Source organism: Pyricularia pennisetigena, chromosome 5, assembly GCF_004337985.1.
Source record: "Pyricularia pennisetigena strain Br36 chromosome 5, whole genome shotgun sequence".
Taxonomy (NCBI): Eukaryota; Fungi; Ascomycota; class Sordariomycetes; order Magnaporthales; family Pyriculariaceae; genus Pyricularia; species Pyricularia pennisetigena.
Window position 1 is genome coordinate 3699137 of NC_043743.1, and position 18657 is coordinate 3717793.

Consider the following 18657-nt stretch of genomic DNA (forward strand, 5'->3'; position numbering starts at 1 on the left):
CCTACATCCTTCCTGCTTTGAAATAGTCATAAGTATTCATTGGCTGTCTGCGGTCATGGCAGCATACTCTCTTGAGGTGTGTAACAACACAAGTTGCTTTTATAGCAATTGCTGCTAACTTTATGGTTTTCCCATTATCCCACATGCTCCACAAACTAGCAAGGCCATACTCAACCTAAATTAGGTATGTACATACATATTTACAGAAATCATGTTCCTTTGTTTACCGGCCCTGTTCTAGATATTGCAACGCTACTTTGGATAGTCAGTATTTCCGGGCACAAGGTGCATAATCCCATTTTGCCTTGGATGAGCGTTGAAATGGCAAGGCTGAAGCCGCCAAGCTGAGCAGTTTAACTCACTACCTACATGTTCAAGGCATCGTAAATGCTTTGCCCTCACTCATAGGTGAATCACCGCAGCAACTAACCCAATTTATAACGGGTTCACATCATATTCACCACTTGATCTGGGCAAACTCACTCCGGATAGCTCTGCCTACTTGCTCCATCTTGGACCATTGCGATGAGTTGTTGATGTGCTATCTTATGTTATCATATCACAGATAAGCGATGCTGACCTTGGCGCAGTCAGGGAATGCATTCAGTCGACACAGCCCCGTCACCACCACCAAAATGCTGTTGTTGCCTTTGCGGACTTGCATGTGTTGGTCGTATACAACCACACAACCACATCTGTCTCTTACAACAAGTCCCCTTTCAAATACAACCATTGCCCGGGTTTGGTTGTCATCTCATCACTGCATACCGATCAAGTGTGTACATCAATTAGTAGCAAAGTTAATTCGATAGACATCATTTCAGACACCATACAATCATTCGGCACAGTCGTGGCCTCATACTACGACAAGTTTGTGCCACCTGGGCAGGACATCCTATCACCCACGACGCTGACAGTGGAGGGCCAGGAGATCCACGCCGCAAAGCCAGATGCACGGCTGCTGTACCGGCTGAGCTTGGGAATAGCGACGCTTTCTGAAATAACCACCGAGGTGCAGCTATTACGTGTCGAGCCCAGCAAGGGCGGCGGCGACTCATCCGAGCGCCAACGCCATATATACGACCTGAAGCACATGCGGTCGACCCCCGGTGGGTTTAAAAAGGTGCCGGCAGAGTCGCCGATGTATTATATCCAGCGGGCTAGCAGGATCGTCCCAGAGCCAGCGGCAGTAGGCTTCAAAAAAAAGCATTCGTTGATGGGAGGAAGTGCCGAGCAATTGATCGTTGTGCCTGTCGATCTCTCGGGCAAGGCCAGCAAATTCGGTATCCCGACGTTTGTTAAAAACGCAGACGCCGTTTTCGTCAACAAAGGGCTTGAATGGTTCAATACCCGGGGCGAATCCATCGCCGTCATGCACTTCGGTACCAAAGATGACAGGCTACACAGTTTGGTCCTGACGGCGTCACTGCCTCGCGCGCAGTTTGAGATGCTCGTGGCCTTGTGGTGCTGTCATGTTTGGGAGTTTGGCGTTGCCAATGCCGAGAAGATCCACGAGGGGTCTGCTGGATGTAGGTACCCGGATTTGGGACAGGAACTGCTAGTAAGACTGTCATAGCTGACATTTGACATGTGATTCTAGTGGCAAGAAAGCTGAGGCTAGGTCAAGAGTATGGATACAGATGGATGTCAGGACCAGGTATGTCGCCTTTATATGGGATGATTCCTGCTCACAGAGAGCACAGTTGAGATACTTGCTGAAACCCTTTTCCAGCGGGAGGCGGGGGAGCAAGTGCGGCGTTCTGATGAATCGGTGATTGGGTCCAGGACAGACACCTCGGGCAAGAAATGTGGCACCCCGGATTCAAAAATGACAGAAAAGGCTTTATTCTAGTCAGGGGTGTACGAGTACGAGCGACCAGAGTCGCTAGGATGCTACAATCTGGCCGGAAAAAAGATGTTGTCTGAGAGAGCAAAGAATCGAGGCGGATGTAGAACTAGCCTTAATCCGTGTAGTTGGTCAAATATGTATTGGGTAGCGGGGTATTATTTGCAACTAAATATCCGAATTGACAAAAAAAAAAAAAAAAAAAAAAAAGCATCCAGTTCAGCATTGCTATAACTGAGGCATTGGCGTATGCCCAAATGTATGTGCTTACGTAGTACCTCACCTCGATCTCGACAGTCAAAGATTAAAGGCTATTTCTATTTTAATACAGCCATGATATACCGGCACATCGGGTGAACCTCAGCTCAAGCTCACTTGTTTCAACGAACGCACTCAAAACAGCAGGTTTACCGGTAACTGCCTTACCAGGCATCCCCCCTTGACACCTCACTCCTTTGAGAGCTTACGCGGCACAATACAACCACCCAGATTGCGTGGGAGGCTTGGGGGGATAAAAGTAGGAAGAAGGTCTGGCGGAGCTTGACATGCGATCCTCTGGAAATACGTGCCCTTTTACTTGCCCTTATTGGCTGGCCGCGATCGGGTAGCGCCGCGCCATCCAACTCATCCAACTCATCCAACCTACTCAACCCGGGCATCCGTTTGTATGGCGTTACATTCGCACCCCGAGCCCCAAGCCAGCCAAGCGAGCCCAGATATTTGCGGAGCATGTCCTGGCCTAAGTCGGCAGCTGCTTGCCGAACAGTTCGACGGAGGAATTAGAGATCCATCGATGTGACTTTCGTATGCTAGCAAGGCAATCATCGATTTTTTTTATTTTTTATTTTTTATTTTTTCTTTACATCTGGCGCGGCCCCCAACCGCCATGCCCACCAAGTTGAATAAAACTCCTTGCAATCGCTGCGGGAGTCAGACGTTTAGACATTGGCCAAAGCCAAAGATGCGCTTAGCAAGCGACAAGGAACATCCATGGTGGTTTCTACGAGTACAAAAGCTTGCCGACTTTTTCCACGTTGATGATCTAAAAGCCAATTAAATTGTAAATTTGTTTCATGATGGCGCAGTGTGACGACCTGGACAAGAGACCACAGCCACACCCGTGACCCAAAGGTCGTTATTGTACGCTGTTGTTATTTTTATTTCTATTTTTGCTAGGCTAGCCAGGCTAGTTACGTATGTTTTCCCTAATTTTGTTCTTAGCCATGGTGGGGAAGCAGGGACGTCATGCTTCCCCACCGAGCGCGTCACTTGCATTTCTGCTCTGTCTGGGCTTTGAAATTTGCCAGAGTCATCCATCTACCCGTCCCATGTTCGTCTTCAATTTTGGCTGAGGGCGTAATTACTGGCTGTACCGCACCGGTTAGTCGATGGATGTAGCGTTAGTGAGCCCCTCTAGCGCGATTGTGCGTTGTTGTGTGCTGTGCTGAGGGCATAACTGCGCCCCTCCGAGACAGATAAACAAGGGCAACACATTGGGAAAAAAAAGAGAGCTGACGTCGCAAGCCCCATGCAACAGGCAGGGACCATGTGAGCGGCTGACACAAACTGCGAAGGGCCCCCAGTTAATTGCTTTTCTCTCGGTCTTTTAAGCAGTAGAGATTTGCAGGGTAATGGCGATTGTCATCTAAGAGCTTAATCTGACCAGAATAAAAGTCTTATACTCCCCCTGGTTTTGTGCTATTTATTAGCACAGTTAGATTGTCTTTTGTTCATTTCGGGACATCGCATTCGGGCTCCGCTCCAATAAATCGGTGGTTTCTGACTTTGTTTGTAAACGCAAGGGACAAACGAGACCCTTGCTAGAGCTTGTAAGACGGCAACCTTGCACCTTGCAGACTGCCGGGGCTTACTCGCGTCTCGACCTCAACCTGATTTCGTCTTGCAACGCATCGCCTATTGCCCTGCTGGATTAAGTATCCCCCAGCCCTACAGACTGTGAAGGACATATCTTTTTGGGTACCTACGCACATCCTCAGACTTTGGACGAACCGAAGACACTCCAGGCCCTTGCGCGTCATTACCTTGGCGGATCGAAGCGTTTCCATGCTACCCCGCCACCGCACGCGCGACTAAGAAGGAAGTCAATCCCATCAATCGTCATTGCTCTCGACCCCAAGGAATTTGGGGACGCAGACATCTATTTTCCGCAACCTCGGCGCCATTGCCTTGCTAGATTTGCTGGCGCGAGCCTTCTCTCTCTCTCACACATACAACTAGCATAAACCATGGCATCTTTAGCAGCACCTGAAAACGGCACAGCCGTCATGGAGAAGGAGAACGGTGCGGCTCATGAGAATGGTGTCGCCATGAGCGAAAAGAGGGAAATTCCCGTTCGCACAGTCAGCACAAAGTCTATACCACCACCAGGCCAGTCACTAACCGGCAAACAAGAGCATTGTGAGTCTCACTGAAGCATGCGACGGGAATACCTGCAAAGAGCAATCCCGGACCGAGCTAGGGGGTTTCTGAACATGTTCAAGGGCAATATCATACTAACGAGATTCTCGCATTGGCAGACCTCAAACGTGAACTGATCTCCGAACAAGTCAAGAGAGAAATCTCAGAACTCAACTCGCCGACGGCATTGCGCCGCTTTGGCGCTCCCTTCAAATCAGACCTGGGTGAAGTTTCACCACTAGACTCCGACCTTCCAATCCTCCGATATATCTTTGTTCACCATGTGCGCGAGTTCCCGTTCCTCGACAAGGCGAGGGAGAAGGAGTTTTGGCAGGACAAGCTGCAGGTCTTCCTTGAGTCCTTTGCTAGTAAGAATATTTCGTCCTCGGAGGACCGTCTGGAGGAGACCAAGAGGCGTAAGCTTGCGCTCAAGGCGCAGAAGTTGGTTGAGCTCATGATTGTCTCTGGCGTGCCCACCTCATCGGGCTACGAGGAGCGTATAAGGTTTTCGGAACTCGAGGTTGTGGACCGTGACGCCATTGACACGGGTGTCCTGTCGACCATGCCCGAGGGCAACTACCTCAACGGCTGGGATGTCAACGTGTGTGCTGTCCGTATCAGTTCGACGAAGAGGAACATCAGACATCATAAGCATGCAGTAAGTCTCCTCGAAGACCTTGACGAAGTCGTTCTTGAGTATGAGACGGCGTGGCTATTTTGCATTGGATAGTTGTCTGACAAGAATTGCAACTTCTAGGAATTCATCCTGCGAGTAAAGAGGAAAGGCGAGATGGAACATTTCGTCGCCCGCAGATACGGCGACTTCACTAAACTGCGTAATGCGCTGCGGACAGAGCTGCCCGGAAAGATCCTCCCGCCACTGCCAAAGAAGAATAAGAGCAACACGTCTGCTGCGAGTATTCTGGGTAACTTCTCGCGCAAAGATGATGATGACGACTCCTCGGTGTCGTCCGTCTCAACACAAATGACAGGCAAGGAGGGATCCGAGGGCGGCAAAACTTTGTCTGTCAGGAGCCTTGCAGGTCAGTACTATCGAGAGGAAGCAGGCCTTTTGTGTTTGACGTGAAGCTGACCTTCTCATTACACCGTAGGCCACAGGAGGAGTGCTTCTTTGTCCGGCCGGGGATCACCTCGTGTTTCCACGGATGGTCAACGTAGCCCTGGCCATAAATCAGACGTATGTTGGCTCCTTCGGCATCCTACTGGTAACAAGAGAGTCGCAACTAACTTGATGATCAGACCATACTGTTCCGCGAGAATCAAAGGATCTCGTTGAGAGCCTTCCTGCGATCGCTGCTGCATAACAACCAACTGGCCACCACCAAAGCTATGCAAGAATTTCTCACCCGTGACTCGATAACGCCGACGGATGATGATATTCGGGACATTGTACGAAGAAAGGAAGTTGACGAGAAGCGCATGGAGGAACAAAAGAAGTTCTACGATATAGCACGAAAACGGGCAGCGGAGTTGGATTCATACATGGAACAGTATGTTTATAACCCCAAGACATCCTCAGGATCTTTCTTCCGGATGCTTTTTGTACGTTGTTTACTGACCCCCTCCACAGGTTCCGGCAAGATATTGTCGAACGCAACGGCCTCACTATGCTTTTCCAAGAGATCAAGGAGAAAGAGACTATCCAGGACCTCAGCATACAATACCAAAAGTTTGCAGAATGGCTGCGAATCGAGGTGGCGGCTACCATTTATCACCTTTTCCTCGCTGAGGATAACTCCCCAGAGCTGTTTGCGCAGGCCAAGAGGATACATTCCCTCATGCCATACACGCTTATGAAAAATGCAATTCGGATCGCAAACCCGGCGGCAGTCATGTCTGGAATCCTTGACATCTTCCTGGCGCAACCGTTCGGCACAAGATCGCTACTGCAGCGCATCTTTTCAATGACTCTGAATGACGGCATCCGAAATTTCCAAAAGTCCATCGATGCGCTCGCGGCTAGGATCGACGACCAGCTTTTCGTGGACAAGCTGAAGAAGTTTACTGAGGCCGAGGAGCATATCAAGTTGGCGATTCGCGAAGAGGCCGAGGCTGACAGCGTCGACATAGTCGTGGCAATCCTGCGATCTGAGCTAATCGAGCCTCCGTTGACAGCTGAGCAGATTGGGAGGCTCTACAACGCCTACGTAGCTTTCAACAGCGCCGTGGAGAACGTCGACGAGGAGCTGAAGCAGGGCGCACAACTCTTTTCGTACTTGAAGCAAATGCTCAAGCTTCAATTACGGCAACGCGACAAGGAAATGATGTTGCACCTGATAGAGGAGCCCGTTACTCTTCAGCTGTTCAGAGATCTTTTTACAATATTCTACGAGCCTTTGGTCCGCGTGTACAAATCAGCCAACGTGTACAATAGTATTACGGATTTTGCAGTATTTGTAGACGACACGATACAGGTAGGTCTTGTCCTTGAAGGGTGTTTTTTTTTTTCTTTTCTTTTTGCTAGGATCTTACTAACACATGAACTCTCTTGCAGGTTGTTGATCAGTGTCGCGAGCAAGATGCCTCTGCCGATCCCAACCAGACTGTACAGGCATTCATTGATCTTTGCCAAAGACACGAGCACAACTTTTACAAGTTCGTTCACGAAGTGCATACACACGACAATGGCCTCTTTACGCAGCTCATGGGTTGGATCGAAGGCATTCTGGAGTTCCTTAGGCGCGGACCCAAGAATGGCACTCTCGATATCAACGCGCTGTTCGAGGGTGGCGTCAGCACGGGGGTTGTGGACAAGGAAAAGGCGATTGCGGAGATAAACCAGCTGATCGCGTGGCAAGAGGCGCGCAAGAAGTGGCACCAGGACAAGACGCGGCAGAAGATGGCAGCGGAGGGCGGCGTGGACGGCGCCGTCGGTGTGCCTGTGGGCTTCAAGTCGAGCGACTTTGGGCTTGACCAGATGGACTTGCAGGATATGGCCTACGACGACGACAGCGGCACAGACGAGGAGGACGCCGAGATTGAGGACGAGCTGGACCCTGTCGAGGCCGAGCGCAGGCGCAGGGCCAAACAGCGTGACAGGCTGCGGAGGAGGGCAGGCGAGCCCGAGAAGCCGGCCATTTCAGAGGTGCACAAGTTGAGAGAAAACTTCCTTTCGATGCTGCGGATGGTATTGGCAGAGTAAGAGGATGGTTTGGGGACTAACCTGGACAAGATTGGTTATCCGGGTGTCTTGGGGGTTATGCTGATACTCAGGGTTGGAGTGATCACAATGGCATGAATGTCTTGGTTTCCCAAAGAATATATATATATACCTTTTTGGAGTGGGAATTGTTTTGCACCGGAGTACATCGCGGTTTTATGAACGCTGTATAATGTGCGATATAGAAGGTACATACCTGCGTGGCGTTCCATAACTTGCATCATTCTAATAGTATCATTTTCTTTCGATAACCAGTTTACAGTGATGTTGAGTTGGGCAGTTGTAGATTCTTTTGTGATCTTGTGATGGAGTACCCTGACATGGGAAATTTTTACTGAATTCGGACTTGGAAACTTTTGATATTGATACTAGTGCTAAAAACTATATTTTGGGCTGAACTTTTGTCGTAAATACAACCTTCCATAAAGCATCACTTCTTACAGAGCTTTGCTCAGAAGAATCAGTGAAGCTAGCTAAATTCGATATGCAGACACGCAACAGTAGAATGTCGGCATGAGAAAGATCACTCATCCTTGCATGACCTTCTCATAGATGACCTCAATAGGCATGTAGTGCTGAGGGAGGACGGCGATACCTAGGAGTACGAGGTGTCAGCAAAAGTATAGTCCCTCAAGGGAGTTTGTAACAGGCGGGATGTCGGTAGACAGGTGATGAGAGTCATCAAGCACCCAGCGTAAACAAGAAAAAAAAAGGAGAAAAAAAAAAAAAAAAACCGAGCTCAAACTTACCATCATACCAAGTAACAGTCCAGTTGTCGAGCCCGGTCTCGGGAAAGGCGATCCACGTCCCTTCAGGCGAGCCGACGTAGTTGAGGTAGCTGTTAATCTGCTCGCCTTCGACGCGCTCGACCATGTCCCACGACGACCAGTCGGCCTTGACTCCGTCGGGGAACTCGAGCTGGTAGGGGTCGCTGATCTGCATCAGGGTGCTCAGGCTGTCCGACCCGACCAGGCCCAGCACGGTCTGGACGATGCCGATCGGGCTCGTGTGGAGCTGGTACTTGGGCTCGGTGGCGTTGTCCGAGACATTGACGGGGAAGAAACTGACTGCGGGAGCGCCCGAGAACACGCCCACCTTGTCCTGGAAGACGGACAGGAGCTTGTCGTCGAGGGACTTTTCGAATTTGCTGGATGACGGGTGAGAGATAGAGAGAGAGGGGGGGAGCGTTAGTGGTTTGGAGAGGGATGGAGAAGTGATAATAGGGCGCAAGGCGTTACCTCAAGACCCGTAGGTTGTAATATGCCGTCTCGGCTGATGCCTTTGGTGGCGCGGGTGCTGCGAGTGCCGTAGTGGCAAGGAGCGCGGTGACGATCTGGTTGAACCACTTCATTGTAACTTGAGGTTTGCTTTGTTGATGATCGAGGGCGTGGTATTGGGATTTGGTGGTAGAAGGATGATAGTACAGGGGATCGTAAAGATGGCCAGATGCGATGTGTGGGTGGTTTATATACTCTGGGATTCTGGTAGATATGCACTTTGAATTTTAGGTTTAAGAACAAAAGTGTTTAATATCCCAGTTTGTATGAGTAGAATGGTGATACTTGATGAACTAGTGCAAGCTGCTGCAGTCACTTATACTTCCAGCCTCTAAACCAAGGGCAGGGTCTGAGCCCTATATATATAACCTTTTTTTCCCCTTTAGTTACTCTTAGACATACTTGATCACATGCTGCACAACGTGTTAGACCGTGGCCTTCTTTCTTGGATCACATCACTACCAAGGAGGGCGTCGTGATGAATTTTTTTTTCTCTCCATGGTTACAGTGGTGACCAAGGCCAAGCTTGACCGGGACAAGCGTATGGTGTGATGTCAATCTCATGTTTCGCCTTCCTGGTCTCGATATCCGGAAGTACCCAGCAACCAGACCAGTGCAGAAGAACTTTTTTATTATTCTCAGTATAGAAAGCTTTTCTTGGCCACTATAAGCGATATTAAAGAGACATGGCTGATCGGTTTACCGTTCAATTCAGCCGCCACCAGTAGTTGAAGTGATTGTCGGAATCCGTGTAAGACCCCCACAGGTATCAAAATGCCTTGGATAGTCCTGCATTGTAGGTATTTGCACCTATATTCATGTTGCCACTGGTGACGCATACCTGGATCTTATTTTCTATGTTTCTTTTAGTAAATCCTTTTGTTTTCAAATGTCATCATGTTGACGGTTTCGGTAGTGTCGAACGACCTCACCTGTACTTGCTATTTTCTCCCTACGGCTAGAGACGGCAAAACGGAAATCAGTACATTCAAAGACATGTGCCAAGCTGGGCTCATGTCGACTGATGTTTAAGTGCCGTCTCCCCATTCGTGGATGCAAGCCGCTTCAAGATGACTACACTACTGTAGTCCGATGGGTGCATCAAGAGGGTACCACCAATACGAAAATTTCATACAACAAATGATTTGTGAGAGTTCTAGAAGGCGACTTCGTCGAGTTTCCCGCCACTATTTCTGGGCATAGAAAAATTCATGGCAAGTTCACGGCCATTCTTTCGCTACCAAAGGTTACTCGGTGCAACTTTCCAGGGGCGTTTCCTCCTGTACCTGCAGCCAAGACCCAATCACACAGGACCCATTAGTAGTTGGACTTTTCATCCTTCAAGCTTCGGCCAGGGGCCGAAATGGTGCGGAAAGAGGCGAGATTCTTCTTTTTCGGGCGAACTCTTGTCCCAAACCACTTGGCAATATATTCAGGGGCTATTTTTGGGATATATGGGATATATGGGATGAACTTTTAAATTGCTGATGCAAGGTCGTAAAAAAGGACGAGCCCCGACTGATGCCGTCGCAAACCGTAAATTGGAGATGTGGTGAAGCATTAAGAGGACCGAGACATCGCATAGGAATATACGGAAGTTCGGCAGTAAGCAAACAATCAAGGACTCCAAGCTGATCTTGTTACCTCTTGGATCCCATAAGGCAAGTAGCTATTGTAGGTAACCGCTGTGGATATGACATGCGTCACATCGGCTGTGGAAGCTACACAACATGTAAAAAAAAAAAGAAAAAAGAAAAAAAAAAAAAAAAAAAAAAAAAAAAAAAAAAAAAAAAAAAAACAGCATCTTGCATCCTCAAAACGTCGCTAATAGCGGGATATTGGTGAGTCGAGTTTGGTGTTGCTGGTTGCTGCCTTTACTCGGTGTAGCTTCCCAGCATCAAAATGGTATTTTTGAGAGCGGTGGTAGCATTCCGTGCTGCATTTCATTCTTCAAATCAGAATTATGATTTTTGTTCAGCCGGCGGCACGAAACGTAACTCTTTCTTGCCAGAGCGTGTCTCTTAAAATCGGCAAATTTGACTGCAGCCTGTAGTCCGACGGGATTTGAGACTTTTAATGGTTTACTCCATTGCCCCGGGCGTCGATTTTGTGAAGCATGCACACGAAGTATCATCCGCCCTACCTTCTTTTCAAATCTTGAACTACCGTCGCCTACCAGAAGCCCGGCATTCCTCCCTCTGCCAAAACCCCGTGCTACGGAAATGGGCAATGTCGATCTTTTTTCATGTTCGGCCGGCCCTTGGTATTACCCGTACATGTGTGGCCGGCTTCTGGGTGCGACGTTGCCGTTTTGGGAAGCTATCAAAAGTGTTGCAGCTACTACGTTAATGGGGGCTAGGCCGAACTTGAAATCTTATGTGAGGGTAGAGATTACGCTTGCCTTACAATGCCGACTAACAAAGTGGAAGTATATACATGCTGGATGGAATCAGTAAAGTAGAAAACATCAGACATTGCAAGGCCGCCAAGGTATATAAGTGACAATAAGGTACATATGTATGCAATAATAAACATCTATCCCCAATCGCCAAGTGCGCGGGAACATCTAAACGAGAAGTGAAGGCGTTGTATCTGGTGCTACTGGGACACAACCCAGGACCCGGTTGGATCCAAGGCGTCACTGGCTCGAACGCGATCCGGTGCTTCCCTAAACCTGATATTTGCACAACAATCTCTTCCTGTAGTAGCTAATATCGCCCCTCGCCTTGAGGGTTGTATTCGTCGTGATGACTCAAGCAAGACTTTTTGGTGCAAGCTCCAAGGGCAAGTCCGGCTGACCTTGCAATATCTGGATCCCTGAGCAGCAAGAATAATAAAAAAAAAGGAAAAAAAAAAACACTCTTCAACGCTGGGTTTAATACAAAAGGGCATAGACCGAAGTGGAAGGAACGATAAAAACAGGCGTGGCACTGTGCGCTGCACCTGTCCAGTTGCTCTTGTTCGGTGCCATTCTCAACTCCATCTCAGCTTGACCCCTTAGTTGTCCTTCGTTTCTTCCACTCAAAACATACTCAAAATCAAACCAGACTCTCGTTCAAAATCACCATTAAAACATTTCGAATACCAAGCCATCGCAACACGCCACCAAGATGCTCCCAACCTTTACTCTCGTTCGTGTCGGCGTCCTTGCGGCGCTGGCGACGGCCGTCTCTGCCGTCCCGGCCCCCGAGCCGCAGACTGCTCCCGTCTCCAATCAGTCTCCTGTTTTGCCCTCTTTGGCCTTCTCGCCGCTCGCGCCGCAGGCTTCCCTGGGCCCGCTCCCCCCACCCGAGTGCGAGCCACGGACTCTCTGCGTTAAGGGAGCCAACACATGCGGCAAATGGGAAGGGTAAGCTTCCTCCAACTTTCATTTTACAGGCTAGAGAAAAGCCATGCTCCCTACGGCCTGAAACTGACACACCTTTATCCACACGGCAAAGATGTTGGGACACCTGCCAGCCCTGGATGAGTCCGACCGAGCCGGCTTGTGTTCCTTCTTCGACATTGGCTCCGGTTGTGAACCCCACCGCCGTGCCTATTACCACGCCTGCAATATGTGAGCCTCGCATCATGTGTGTCGCTGGCGTCAACGAGTGCGGAGTCACCTATACAGGGCAAGTCCATCTCTCGCGTTATCAAACCGAGTGTTTGTCAGGTTTTGCAGCTACCATGCTGACCTCTTCCAAGATGCTACGACACCTGCACTCCCTCTCTGGAACCCACGGCACCCCCCTGCCTCACTAACTTCGAGACTCCCTCGGTTCCTCTGATCACTTCGGTTGACACTGTTTCTCCTATTGTCACGCCTGCTGTCACTCCTGTTATGCCTCCCATCGTGACTCCTATTTTGACTCCCGTTACAACTTCAGTTCCAACTTCTGTCAGCGGCAGCCCGTCTGTCGACAACTGCAGCACCAGGACGGTGTGTGTTGACGGAATTGACGCATGTGGACAAAAGTATGGAGGGTAAGAAAACACCTCTTCTCACCCTGATGAAGAACCAGCTTAGATCTCGGTGCTGCTGCCATCCAGCCAACTAACATGCCGTACCGGCAGTTGCGTGCTCGACTGCAAGCCTTGGGCAATCGCCACGCCCTTGTGTTCGCTCAACAGCCTGACCCAACTGACAATAGTCACTCAGCCGCCTTCCACTACCACCGCGCTTGCAAATGGGACTCCGTTAGACCCGATTCTTGATAACTGCAGCACAAGAACTGTCTGTTGGGATGGGATCAACGAGTGTGGTGAGATGTATGGAGGGTAAGTCAAATTGCCTTGGTTTGCATTGCTGAACAAGACATACAAGGCCCTCGTCGACTCTCTAGGCTTTCGACTGATGTACTTGTAAACACCAGGTGCTTTCCTGACTGCACGCCTTGGCCAACGTTCTCCAAACCACCCTGTCCTTCGACTGAGGCCAAACCTACAACCTTTTCCATAATCACCTCACCTCCTGTCGTCAACGGCACGGATATCATGACTGGTTTCACTGGAACCAACTGCTTCAGTCGGACAGTCTGCTGGCAGGCAGTCAATAATTGCGGTATCCCCTATGGCGGGTAAGTTTATACACATGTCTTGACACATCTGGTCACCAAGAGAAAGAAAGAAGTAACAGAAGGTAGCAAACTGACGTACATGCGGTAGTTGCTTTCCCGACTGCCGTCCTTGGCCGACGTTTACTCGTCCAGGCTGCCCGACGTCCACAACAAGCCCTATAGTGCCTTAGACAACCCGGTTGTTGTCTATCACGCGAAGAGGCAGCTCTTTTCGCGAGCCTCGCGGGCAAATGGCTCTGTCGTTTACAATCTCAGTGCATCTTGTCGGGGAGGTTACTATGGCTATGTGGCCATATTGACAAATCTTGGACTGGAAGACCTCGAGATGGAAGCCTTCTTGGGAGATCAATATTGACTTGGGTAAACCCCGAATGTAGCTAAGCTATGAACTAAGGAACTAATGCAAAGATGCAGAAGCTGCGCGTTCATATTGTTGAATATTTACCCGCGTTTTGCAAATTAATACCTCTCTAGTTGTCGCGTACTTTGCAACTTATAATGGTTAGTATCCCGGCCCCGGCTCTGCCGGTCCTTGCGGGCCGGGTTTCCCTGGGGACTCCGCGATAGTTCATGGCTGACAAAGCTTGCTGTCATGGCGACGTCAGCAATGGGAACAGAACCCCATCACTGGCAACGGGCTTCCAGGGATGCAATCTACCGGTAAGCCAGGTAGATAAATATGTTAGGTACGCTATGAGCTGGATGGCTTTGGGCAGCAACTCGACCTTCCTGACTGAGGGAGGGTGTTGAATACGCGGGACAAAAGAGGTCGAAGTCCGTCTTTTGATAATGCATCCATTGAACCGCTTCCAGCTGACTGACTATGCGGGACTTTTTGGTTTTCCAGGACACGACCAGGTAGGGGAGAGCAGCACTTTATCCCGTCATCGGACCAAAAGAGGTGACAAAAAGGCTCTTAGAGGCAATACGGGTCCCCCGCTTATCTTTTTCGTCAAAAAAGAAAAAAAAAAATAACCCACTGACTCAACCGAGGACCTCTACTACGTATGTATTACTACTTGGCGAACCACTTCCCAAAAAGTCCGACCCCCGCGGATGACACCCTGCTAGCTCTTTTTTTTTTGGCAGATAGAGCTTGATGTCGGGTGCGGAAGTGAGAAGGAAACGAGGAGGGAACCAAAACGTCACTTGTGGTTTCGCCAACAAGGGTCGGTGGGGGTCGTCCACTCAGCAAGCCGTTGAATGTGTCTGTCCGCAGCGGACTACAGTACAGTTTAACTGCGTAACAGTGGCGCGCAGCCCGAGCTTAGCAAGCAAGCACTTGCATCACAACTTTACCCCCCTCCTCCACCCCACTTTCGGGAGGACCGGGCGGTGTTACCAAGCTATGCGTACAGTAAGTACTCGGTACTTCCGTTGTTGGGGGGAGCTGAGAGGTAGGGGTGGTCTTCGAGGAGGGGCATTTATTTCCCTCGAGGCTTTCTTCCCGGTAAACGAGCCGGAAGTTTGGCCGAAAACGTGTCCAGTGGTCTGTTTTGACTGGACGTTGTTGAAATAATGTAAGTGAGTTGTCCTGTACGGCAAAAATCGATAACGCGGAAATACCCGTCAAAAATTCGTTGAAGAAAAAAAAAACAGATAGACATACCAACGACAAGTGGCGGGAAAAAACAAAAAGAGGCTTTTTTCTTTTGTTTTGTTCTTGTCCCGCTACGGAATCACGACCCCGCTTTGACAGAGATTCTGCCTTTCTCTTCTACTCTTTTTTTTTTTGCATCAATCTTGGCTTTCTGCTTTTGCTCACTGCATTAGTCGGGCCTAAGCCGATAATGGAGCCAGCAAGAACAATATTTGTGGGCCAAAAACCACGCTGCACGTTTCCATTACGCGGGTTGGGTCGTGGGGAGCGTCTTTTTTTCGTCAGAGGCAAAGACGGGGATCCAGCGGACAGGGAAGAAGGGGTGTGGCCCATGGGTGGCGATCTCTCTCCAAATGCAGCCCACGAAAGCATTCGGCAGCCACGTAGAGCTTGTCTTTTGAGAACATGGCCCGAGGATTAGAACGGTAGGTATATTTTGATCATCCCTACGTTTGAAGAAAAAAAAAAAAGGTACGTGGCTTAGTGAAGAATCAGGTTAAGAGGTGTTTGTCCTGTTCTGCTGGTTTTGTAGAAAAAAAAAAAAAAACACATAAAACATGCAGGACAACAAAGGTGAGCTATGCAGAGATATGTCGCATGTTTTGAAAGGGTTATCCTGCAACACGGCCGACATCACCGGAGTTCCAGTCGGAGCTTGACCCCGGCCGCTTTGCTAGAGATCCGGACAGGGTTTGCAAGTAGCTATCTAGTGGAAAGGCAAAGGACTGTGCCTACCTACCGATCAGGCGCTGTTCAAGAGTTGGATCGAACAAAGCAGAGCAATACGTCGATTTTAATAGCATTTCTTGTTCATTCATTCGTTTCGTTTACGTTTGCTCCTCCTTTGACGTCACCGCGTAGCTTACATGACTTTTTCACTTCCCCGAAGAACCCATCGCAAATCCATATCCAGCTTCTCATACCCACTTTGCCAGGGGGACTCACTTTCGGGGATAAGAATGAAAAAAAAAAAGAATAATGAAATGGCAAGAATAGTAGTTCGGCAGCGTAGCGTAGCGCAAAAGCGAAACTAGCGTGGACCATTGCAGCTTGACCTCCTGTTGTGCTATGCTTTCATTGGCAGCATGTAGAGAGAGTCTTGAGTAAGCAGGCATACAGGGCAGAGGGACGGACGGAACGGCTGCCCCGCCATGGAGCACCCAATTCGAGGTGGGAGGAGTAGGTGAGCTACGACACCCGGACGTGGGAGGTGCATTGTCAAACACTCCCTAATCCTCATCCGCCTTGGGTTTCCATCCCAACACTCTGCCCGACCTTTTTTTTTTTTTTTTTTTTTCTTTTTTTTAATCTTGTAACCTACCTTACCTAACCTTTCTACTTAATCCCGCGTCACCCCTCCATCCACCCATAGTAGATATCCTCCTTTTAATCTCTTTTGGAGTGCTAGACATTCCTCCTCGAACAAAGATCCTCAACATTTCAAGATCAACCTCGAGAGCACAGCTACCCAACGTAATCAAACATGTCTGGCGCAGTGTAAGTCCACTACATCTTACCCCACCATCCATCGCCCCTCCACCGATGAGCTACTTGCCATGCAACTCAACGACTCTTGTCACGATGCCGACGCCGCGAAGCCGACGAAGCCGTCAATGCCCGCGGCGAAGCAACTGTTATTGCTGCCGTTGCCTCCCCCCCGGATGAGGATGTGATTCAGACTCGGCAGCACTCAACGTTGCTGGCGACCTCCTTCGTGACGACCGTTCCTTTTTGTTTCCCGCACCCTGACTGAGTGCCCGCAGCGCTCGCCTCGCCGGCCTCGGCAGGGCTTTTCCGTCCATGAATGCAGGGTCTTCTTCATCTTCAACGTCAAACAATGCTGACAAGTCCGGAAGCGCTGATCTCGGCCTCATCGGCCTGGCCGTCATGTAAGTTGTCTCCCTGAACCTATTACCCACCCCCGCAATTGCTCAAGATCCGAACCGCCGTACTCCTTTCGGATGCCACGGCCCGGGTCTAGCTCGGCTACCTGCCTGCAATTGCTTAGCAAAGTAGGCTGGACCCCGCCAATACAGACGACTGACGGATCGTTTTCTGTACCGCAGGGGCCAGAACCTTATTCTGAACATGGCCGACCATGGTTTCACCATCTGCGCCTTCAACCGTACCGTCTCCAAGGTCGACAACTTCCTGGCCAACGAGGCCAAGGGCAAGTCGATTGTCGGTGCCCACTCTACAGAGGAGTTCGTCTCCAAGCTCAAGTCGCCGCGCCGGATCATGCTCCTGGTCCAGGCCGGCAAGGCCGTCGACGACTGGATTGAGACCCTCCTGCCCCTGCTGAGCCAGGGTGACATCATCATCGACGGTGGCAACTCCTACTTCCCCGACTCCAACAGGAGGATGAAGTACCTTGAGGGCAAGGGTCTCTACTTCGTCGGCTCCGGTGTCTCGGGTGGTGAGGAGGGTGCCCGGTACGGTCCCTCCATCATGCCCGGTGGCTCCGAGGCTGCCTGGCCCCATATCAAGGACATCTTCCAGAGCATATCCGCCAAGAGCGACGGCGAGGCATGCTGTGAGTGGGTTGGTGACGAGGGTGCTGGCCACTACGTCAAGATGGTTCACAACGGTATCGAGTATGGTGACATGCAGCTCATCTGCGAGGTTAGTTCATCACTGTTGTCGTGACGGTTGCCGTCTGCCTGCAAATGCGCGGTGGGCAATATATGCCGGTTTTGCCAAGCCCGGAGACTGACAATTATTGATTGTGTTTAGGCATACGACATCATGAAGCGTGGTCTCGGCATGTCCAACAAGGAGATTGGCGATGTTTTCACCCAGTGGAACAAGGGTGTCCTCGACTCTTTCCTGATTGAGATCACCAGGGACATCATGTACTTCAACGACGATGACGGACTCCCCCTGGTTGAGAAGATCCTCGACAAGGCCGGACAGAAGGGTACCGGCAAGTGGACCACCATCAATGCTCTGGACCTGGGCATGCCCGTCACCCTGATCGGTGAGGCCGTCTTCGCCCGCTGCCTGTCAGGCATTAAGGAGCAGCGTGTCCGTGCTTCCCAGAAGCTTGAGTACATTGGCCGCACCAGCTCTTTCGAGGGCAACAAGGAGCAGTTCATCAAGGACCTCGAGCAGGCCCTTTACGCCTCCAAGATCATCTCGTATGCTCAAGGTTTCATGCTGATGCAGGAGGTACGTCCAAAGCCGGGTTTCCACTGGACATTCCAGATTCCGCTGAAGTTTTCTGTTGTTACTGACACTGGCTGTTTGAATCATTATAGGCCGCCAAGGAGTACAACTGGAAGCTGAACAAGCCGTCGATCGCCCTCATGTGGCGCGGTGGCTGCATCATCCGTTCCGTGTTCCTGAAGGACATTACCTCGGCCTACCGCAAGAACCCCGACTTGGAGAACCTCCTCTTCGACGATTTCTTCCACAAGGCCATCAACAACGCCCAGCCCGGGTGGCGTGAGGTTGTCGGCCGTGCCGCCTTCCTCGGTATCCCGACCCCCGCCTTCTCGACTGCTCTGTCATGGTTCGACGGTTACCGCACCAAGGACCTGCCGGCCAACCTTCTCCAGGCCCAGCGTGACTACTTTGGTGCCCACACCTTCCGCATCAAGCCCGAGTTTGCCAACTCCAAGTACCCCGAGGGCCAGGACATCCACGTCAACTGGACCGGCCGTGGTGGCAACGTGTCGGCCAGCACGTACCAGGCGTAAGTTGAGGTTGGAGAATCAGGGGACGAACAAGAGAAAACAAACAAACCAGAAAAAAAAAATGTAGGAAAATATTCTGGG

General features: G+C 50.3%; 4 protein-coding genes across 4 annotated transcripts; 3 read left to right on the forward strand and 1 right to left on the reverse strand.

Annotated features, from left to right (window-relative positions):
- Window positions 1–635: 635 nt before the first annotated feature.
- PpBr36_08971 (uncharacterized protein) lies at window positions 636–1764 on the forward strand (the record flags this gene model as incomplete). The annotated part of the gene is made up of 4 exons (XM_029896095.1): window positions 636–640; window positions 796–1529; window positions 1601–1657; window positions 1733–1764. 4 exons carry the CDS (start codon window positions 636–638, stop codon window positions 1762–1764), a joined length of 828 nt encoding a protein of 275 aa, XP_029746651.1.
- Window positions 1765–4092: 2328 nt separating this feature from the next.
- Window positions 4093–7427, forward strand: PpBr36_08972 (uncharacterized protein; the record flags this gene model as incomplete). The annotated part of the gene is made up of 7 exons (XM_029896096.1): window positions 4093–4264; window positions 4384–4922; window positions 5022–5307; window positions 5377–5462; window positions 5525–5775; window positions 5856–6699; window positions 6780–7427. 7 exons carry the CDS (start codon window positions 4093–4095, stop codon window positions 7425–7427), a joined length of 2826 nt encoding a protein of 941 aa, XP_029746648.1.
- Window positions 7428–7972: 545 nt separating this feature from the next.
- PpBr36_08973 (uncharacterized protein) lies at window positions 7973–8796 on the reverse strand (the record flags this gene model as incomplete). The annotated part of the gene is made up of 3 exons (XM_029896097.1): window positions 7973–8040; window positions 8195–8592; window positions 8684–8796. 3 exons carry the CDS (start codon window positions 8794–8796, stop codon window positions 7973–7975), a joined length of 579 nt encoding a protein of 192 aa, XP_029746649.1.
- A 3036-nt stretch (window positions 8797–11832) lies between these two features.
- On the forward strand, window positions 11833–18579 carry PpBr36_08974 (uncharacterized protein; the record flags this gene model as incomplete). Its single annotated transcript, XM_029896098.1, has 8 exons — window positions 11833–12071; window positions 12163–12315; window positions 12410–12688; window positions 12779–12982; window positions 16645–16770; window positions 16948–17503; window positions 17615–18049; window positions 18139–18579. 8 exons carry the CDS (start codon window positions 11833–11835, stop codon window positions 18577–18579), a joined length of 2433 nt encoding a protein of 810 aa, XP_029746646.1.
- Window positions 18580–18657: the final 78 nt, after the last annotated feature.